The 7894-nt window shown below is 45.9% G+C and overlaps 1 protein-coding gene across 2 annotated transcripts in view; it reads left to right on the top strand.

The window, feature by feature from the left end:
• The window catches only part of ABCA12 (ATP binding cassette subfamily A member 12), a 134790-nt gene extending 130619 nt beyond the window's left edge, over positions 1 to 4171 (top strand). For both annotated transcript variants that reach the window (XM_039495525.1, XM_039495526.1), the window contains 3 exons: positions 498 to 603; positions 1969 to 2106; positions 3513 to 4171. In XM_039495525.1, coding sequence (XP_039351459.1) covers positions 498 to 603; positions 1969 to 2106; positions 3513 to 3632 — 364 coding nt within the window. In that variant the 3' untranslated portion in view covers positions 3633 to 4171. The remainder of the gene's footprint in view (positions 1 to 497; positions 604 to 1968; positions 2107 to 3512) is intronic.
• The last annotated feature ends 3723 nt before the right edge of the window (positions 4172 to 7894 follow it).

A 7894-nucleotide genomic window follows, 5' to 3' on the forward strand; every position in this document is an offset into this window, starting at 1 on the left:
GGCAGATCAGGGACTTGAACCAGGGTCACCCCCATCCCAAGTGAGTGCTCTAGCCGCTTGGTTTCTCTGGGGTTGGTTGGGAGCCCTCTCGCCCTCTCCCACCCAGGACCTGAGAGGGTTCTACAAATCAACACTCGCCAATGAAAAAATATTTCGTTAAGAAATTCTCAACCAGCTCGCTCAATAATACATGTTCAGCCTCCATGAAGCTTTTGTTCAGTGTTTGAGAGGCATGTGCCTCTACCCAGATGATACAATAACTTGGTCGACTTTAATATAGAAATTAAAAACATATGATGGTGATGAACTTCACGGCTTATTAATGATCACCCTGACTGGATTGCTGATCCAGATTTATTCCTAGCGTGACGCTGTTGACCTCACTGGAGATATTCCGGGGCTGGATTTGTTTCACAAGAGCTCCCAGCAAGGCTACTTGACTCTCTTGTGTTGGTTCCGTACCTGCTGTGCAGCATTCATTCTGCTTTCCTGTCTAGGTTTGGAAGAGGATTCACCGTGAAGATGCACTTGATGAGCAGCGCGGTCAGCACGGAGGCTCTGACGGAGTTAATGCAGTCCCACTTTCCAAATACATGCCTGAAGGTAAGCAGGATAGATCAGACCAGATGCTGGGGGAACTGAGAACGGGATCCCATCTCAAACTTGTTATATTCACAATGGGTATCTTGTAAGCTTCTTCTGACCAGAGCTTTGACTCAGCAATAGCTGCCCAGAGCATTATGCTCTCAGAGCATAAGGGAATTGCACACCCAACTCTCTCTTCCAAAGCAGAGGCAAGGCTCAGATTTACAGAGCTGACAAAAGGGTTTGAACACCGAGGTCCAATTAATTTTAGTGAAATTAGAGCATCCAGATTTCCTAGGTGGCTTTAAAAACACAGTCAAATGGTGACTGTGAGCATGCAAGAGAGGAGTCTAATCCGGCTCTCCAGACTCACTTGAGTAATCCCATTGATGTCAGTGCTACAGAAGGCTGTAGCTGTCTAGCTCCACTTGTTTTCAGAGGGAGCTGGGATTACTCGGTGCCTCTGGTAATAGAATTACATTGGCATCAAAGTGGAGTAACACAGTGTTGAAGCAGGACCAGCCAACCCTCTAGCTTAACCCCAACTTTCAAAGTCATCCATCCAAACTACAAATTGGAAATACCACATCTTCCCGGAAGACCCTAGTCCGTCATGCACTTTACTCTTCCCCAAAAGCCTAAGATAATAGAAGTTTTAGTTGGATCCTCAGATAGATTCCAGAAAGTACCTGATATTTGTTGCACAACAATATTTCCCATGCAATAAATTTCTTCTCCAGCTTTCTCAGTCTTCACCGAGATATTACAGAATGGACTAACTAGCCCATCAGCTGGGGAGTAGCTTTACCAGCCAGAGAAGGGAAATAAAGCTCCAGACCCCTATCTTCCTAAGGCCCGTTCCTCAGGGCTTGTTTATTCACCACCAAAGAGTACCACAAACATAAAACAACTCACTGGAAACACGAGGCCAGCGGTCCTCAAAGTGTGGGTTGTGACCCCAAACTGGGTTGCGACCCCATTTGGATGGGGTCACCAGGGCAGAAAGACCCAGCCCAGAGCTCTGGGGTTGGTGATGGGGCTGAAACCCTAAACTGCAGCTTTAGGGGACGCAGTGGAGGGGCGGAACTAACTATTCTGAGTAACCCAGGGCACTGGAGTCATGTAGTAATTTTTCTTGTCAGAATGGGGTCGTGATGTAATGAAGTTTGAGAACCGCGGCACTAGGCAGTCATTGCCCATAGGCTTTTCTCAGTTGAGTGAGTCAGAAAGGGAAAAGACACATCCTCCCCCTTAATTCCATTTTGAGTCAGCTTCCCCTAACTTTTTATGTTGCACCCAAGCAGCTGTCTGACCTGCCAGGACCGGTTAACCTTTTACAGCTTGCGGCACCTTGACTCTATCACACTGCTCTTGTTCCCACAGGACCGGCATCTCAATACAGTAGAATATCACGTGCCCATCTCCGCAGGAGGAGTAGCAAACATATTTGATCTTCTGGAAACCAACAAAATCGCCTTCAAAATCAGGCACTTCTCAGTGAGTCAAACCACTCTAGAGGAGGTAAGACAGTCCACATATGTTTCGGACGTGAACTGATTACCAGGCACATTGGACCACGTATTGAAAGGGGTTTCATTCCGCTCGCCTTTTGAGTGCACACACCTGCACGTGCATTTTCTAGCACTTCTGTCTTCAGATGCATATGGTAGTACTGGGAAAATGCACAAGCAAAGTTGTGTGAAACCATGGCCCAAAGGACGTAGTCTGCCCTCAGTCACGCTGGTGCAGTGCTGTTGATTTCACTGGGACTACATAGGCGTAAATGAAGGCAGAATTTCAACCCACATTTTTCAGAGGTGAAGGGTGGTCTTGTGGGTAGGGGCCCAGATTGGCAGTCAGGAGCTGTGGCTTCAGTACCTGGCCCTGCCATTGACGTCAGAAGTTATTCCCCTCTCTCTGTGTGCCTCATCTCCCTGTCGGTAAAACACAGATGATATTATTCCTTTCTCCCAGCTTTTGCTTGTCTGTTTAGACTGCCAGCTCTTTACGGCTGCTCTTTTCTAAGTATGAACTAGATCTTCAGCCAATGTAGGTTGCCATAGCTCCATGGACACTTCAGTGAAGTTATGTCAACATATGCCAGCCAAGGAGCTGCCTCTCTATATATTTATATAATCGGGCCCCGATCTCAGTTGAGGCTTCTAGATTCTGCCATAGTTACGTTCCCTCCATTTCCACTTCAAAACTTTTTTCACCAGTATACAAATATTGTAGGAAGATCCCAAGTCTAAGGGCTACTTTGAGTTATGCCTGCTAGGACCATCCTACTGGCAGGGGCTAGCTGGAGCACTAGGCTCTGCAGTCGTGCCCCCAAGGTGACCCACTTTTAGTCCCGGTGGTGTGGGGTGCAGTGGAGCTATCTTGTTTTTATGCCACCTGGAGATTCCCCTGTGACAGGCAAATCCTCAACTGATCTGATAGGGCAGCTGTCCAGCCCCTTTGTACCACCAGAGTAGTGCAAAGTGAAAGGATCTGGAAGCAAATCTATTACCCTGCAATCCCAGATCCTATTCTGAGAGCGAATTGTGTGTGTAGATGTGTGCAATAGGGTGTGTGTGTATAATGGAGGGGTGTGTGTATATAATGTAGCTGTGTGTGTATGGATAGGGTATGGACACACATCTAAATATATAGGTAGCTGTGTGTATAGGTCTACATGCGTATATATAAAATATGCAGTAAAGCTGGGCTTTGCAAAGCAGCCCAAGACATGTAAGTGCCCCAATCCCATTTGGGACCTAGCTCTCTCAGACCCCTTTTGGAAATCCCATCCCAAACACAGAATCCCTCCCTCCCAGGGCTATGGTCCATGGGGGGGAGGGAGCGGGGAAGGCATTTTTTTGTCCATTTCTTGGTTTCTTTTTTTAGGTTTGTCACATAACGAATATTTTCCTTTAAACTTTTAGGTTTTCATCAACTTTGCCAAAGATCAGACTGGGGCTGACAGCGCAGATGCGAGTACAGATGTTGGCTCAGACTGCTCGGATACAAGTAGCCAAGATACCAACATAAATGCCACCTGTTAAAGGGATATTGCGGCGTTAAAAAAAAATCATATTTTTCTAAACGATGGGGTTTTTTTACTTATTTTGTTATTAGCAACCTGGTAAACACGTAAACCTGGTGTATCAGATTGGTCTTGCCCCAGTCGTACAGTTCTTGTTCTAGGTTTATTTTATATCTATATTGCAAAGTTGGTGACATCTCCTGACACTTGCTGTTCAAATACTCTGGAAACTCTTCGCCATTGGCTGTCACCAAGAAGACCAGTGGGGGATATAGTGGAACAGTTGCTCTGGAGTCAGGGACATAAGTGAGGAGGACGGGACAGTCCTTCGGATGCTAGCTGGGCTCTCAGGAAACCCGGGGTTCAATTTCCTGCTTTGCCACAGACTTCCTATGGGACCTTGAGCAAATCACTTGAAATGTCAGTCAAATGGAGGTTTAACAACACTTCCCTGCCCCCCAGAGGTGTTGTGAGTCTGGATACGTCAAAGGTGGTGATACTCCAGCAGTGGGGTCCATCTTAGATAGCTATGTAAAGCTTTTCTCTGCGTGTGGATTATGTCAGTATTAATACAGTTATTTAAAATTCATGCTTCTGTTGTTTTTGTTTGTCTCTGTAGTTTGCACCAACTCTGCATGACCCCTAGTACAGATCTCCCAGTCCCAGGCAATTTCCCCCTACCAATACTGCACAACTCAGCAAACCCAACAGCCTGGACCACAGGAAGCATTGTGCCTAGCAAAATTGCCCAGTCACACTCCAGTTTAATCACCATCCCTCTGCCACCAACAGAGACACATTAACCCGGCCTCTCCCAGATCAAGCAATTACCCAGTCCTTGCAGAACTCCTCCAGGTTTATCCCTCACCACACAGGGTCAACGCCTCCTGGAGGACAGTGCTTCCCAGCTGGGGTGCTGCACTTCACACTGCCAAGTGCTCTGTCTTCCCCTTTGGCCTGGGTAGTTCAGGAGTATTCGGGGCCTGGCAGGGTTGTTTCCGCTAGGGTGAGAAATCCATGCTGAATAAGGTATATTCTTTCTTATTTACTGCTCCCCTGCCCAAAACCCGCCTGTAATGATGGGTGCAGAGCAGGGAGTGTGTGGGACAGAGCGGGGACTTTCAGGGGTGTCTCCCACATGTCAGGTGAGTGCCTTAGCCACCCGGTCGTAGAGGCATTCTCACACTCCTCTGTTGGAGCTGTTGCACTTTGCAGGTAGGGTACTCACCTGGACAGGCTCAAGTTCCTTCTCTGATTCTAAGCAGTGTCTTTACCCCAGTCTCCCATTGCCCAGGTAAGATCCCAAACCATTTGGCTTTAATGAGGCTTGTGATTGGCTCTAAGACCCCGCTGACTGACAGCCATTAGCACCTTTCAGCAGAACAAGAGGTTAAAAACCCCCGTATTGGAACTCACTGCTATTTTCCAAGGGTAGTTGGTGTTCAAACGAGGTCAGAGGCTATTATACCTGTGTGACGGAGCGATTCTGGCGGGACCCAACTGAGAGTGCCAAATCAGGACCAATTGCTTAAACAGGGCAGTCACAGCCCTAGGCTGGGGTTTTTCCACCTCTAGGGCAAACCAAACCAGCCAGACAAAAAGGACTTTGGTCTCACCCCACTGGCTAACCACAAGTCACACAAGCAATTTCCTTAGACACTCCAGTCTCCCAGTATCACCACCAGTGCACTCGTCCTGGGGATGAATGGTTATGAAAACCAACACCCCAATAAAAGAAAAGGTTCCCTCGATCCCAAAGGACCAAGCCCCAGACCCAGGTCAATATACACATCAGATCTTACGCACAAATCACGCTGTTGCCAATCCTTTAGAATCTAAAATCTAAAGGTTTATTTACAAAGGGAAAAAGGTAGAGAAGGGAGGTAGAATTGGTTAAATGGAATCAATTACATACAGTAATGGCAAAGTTCTTAGTTCAGGCTTGCAGCAGTGATGGCATAAACTGCAGGTTCAATTTAAGTCTCTGGAAAACATCCCCCACTGGGATGGGTCCTTCAGTCCTTTGTGCAGAGCTTCAGTTTGTAGCAAAGTCCCTCCAGAGGTCAGAAGCAGGATTGAAGACAAGATGGAGATGAGGCATTAGGCTTATATAGACTTTTCCAGGTGTAAGAATCCCTTTGTCTTCACTGTGGAAATTTACAGCAAAATGGTGCCTTGAGTCACATGAGCCAGTCCCTGCATACTTTGCTGAGTCACAAGGCGTGTCTGCCTTCTCTCCATGGGTCAATTGTGTAGCTGATGGCTCTTTAAATGGGCCATCAAGCCAGCTATGCCGGGCTAACATCAGCTTGTCTGGGACACTTCCCAGAGGCAGAGCAGAATACAAACTATAGACATTACAGAGCCAATACTTATAACTTTAACTACAAATGATACAGACATATAGACAGCATAATTATAATCAGCAACCCATAATCTGGTCTTAGACACCTTAGATGACCCCCTTTATCTAAGATTTGGTGCCACTGCAGGACCTTGGTTGCAACCCATGTTCTATATGGTCCCAATTTATATCAATAACGTCACAACCTGTATTACTTATTTGTAGTTCCATAGCACCAGGGAGCCCCAGCCACGGACCAGACCCCATTCACTAGGTGCTATACAAACACAGCACCAAAAGGGGGTCCCTGCCCGCAACGCGCTTGCAAATGAAGTATTGGCGCTGCTGTAAGAAGGGGAATCCCCAATAAAGTGGTGTGCAGCTTCCATTGCAAAACCTGAAATGACGTGACCCTCGCTCGGTTTCAGGGTCACGTACAAAATTCAAACCAGAGGGGGGGTTTGTTCAAATTCATTTTGGGCCAAGGGAAACTTTTGACGAGACCTGTGATATGTTTTGCTTTGATCTTTAGGGAATGAGTTTCCCTAGTTCAAGTTTGATATTGAGGCTTGTTGAAAAAATCACGCAGGGGCAGGTATTGTTAATAACTAGTGTGTTCAGGACCATGTTGTGGGCTTCAGCATCATGTCGTTTAGTTGTGCCAGAAAGGTTATTGTCTACCCTTGATCTTTGAGCAAACTTCCTGCTGACATCACTGGGAGCTCTGCTGTGTTTCAATGGTAGCAGCTGGCCCTAAATTTAGACCTCAACCCACGGATCATAATTAAAAACAGGAATTCAGTCTTCTCTACAGAATGTGCGTAACGCCCTTAGCTTAGAAGTAACTGAAAATGAAGCATTCGTTGTAACTTTTATTTACTATTGTTGCTCCTGCTCTGTAAAAGGCTGCCTTTTCTTGTTTTCATGGCATGCATTATACAGATCCTGGATGAAATTAGGCTTGCCTTTGATGGAGGTCTTGCGTTCTCTGCAAAGGATTCAGAGCATGTCTACCATTTAAATCTATCTGGAATTCCAATCAGTATTATTTTATGATGTCAATTGCTTTGTGTGCTGCCTCTGGAAGGTGGATCTTCAAATGCTGTGTCCAGATGTACTTTATATCTAACTGCAAGAGGCTGCGATACAGAGACGCTTGTGTCCCTTTAGATTGTACAGATCCAAAAAAAAGGGAAATGATTTTTTGGAATACTGCAGCAAGTTGTAGAGGTTTTTTTTAAAAGGCAGCACTTTGAGTTTCTACCCATTTCTAGCATTAATAGAAACATCTACATTGTACATGATGGGCCAGGGTACGATATGCACTTAGAACTTGGTGGTAAAAGTAAAATTTCTGTTACCTAAGTCAAGTCTGTGGGTATCAGTCCAAACATGCAAAAGTTAGACGCTTAAAGTAGTTTATTGGTAAACCATGGAGAGGTCGTTTGAACCGTTTTGGCATGTAGATCGTAAGAGATACAGCCCAGAGCTGTGTTAGCTTTTCTGTGGCTTCCTACAGAGCCCCCACACCACAGGTACAGCTGTCCTGGACTCCTGCAGATCCCTGTGGATCTACCCATGACTTTCTCTGGTGGAGGAAAACTCCAATCTTCCTCTCAATGGAATGATATGGGAGACTCCATCAGAGGATCTGTTCAAATGCACCATAGAGATTTCTTCTCTCTACATTGGTGGGAGGCCATGCTTTGGTCTCACGTTTGGTTGGAAATAAGAGCGATACTGAGCTGCTAAATTGATAAAAATTCTGACTTTAAAATCACCTGACAAGCCTGAATTTTGCCCAGGCAACATCAGGATAATATGGACTATTAGATTTTGGTGCTTTAAATGATCCTTAATGTTGCCAATTATGGGTATAAAACCCTCTCTTTAATTGACACAAATGGACTCATCAAAATGGGACAGTGAGTAATCAA

The sequence above is a fragment of the Mauremys reevesii genome, linkage group 11, assembly GCF_016161935.1.
Source record: "Mauremys reevesii isolate NIE-2019 linkage group 11, ASM1616193v1, whole genome shotgun sequence".
NCBI classification, from domain to species: Eukaryota; Metazoa; Chordata; order Testudines; family Geoemydidae; genus Mauremys; species Mauremys reevesii.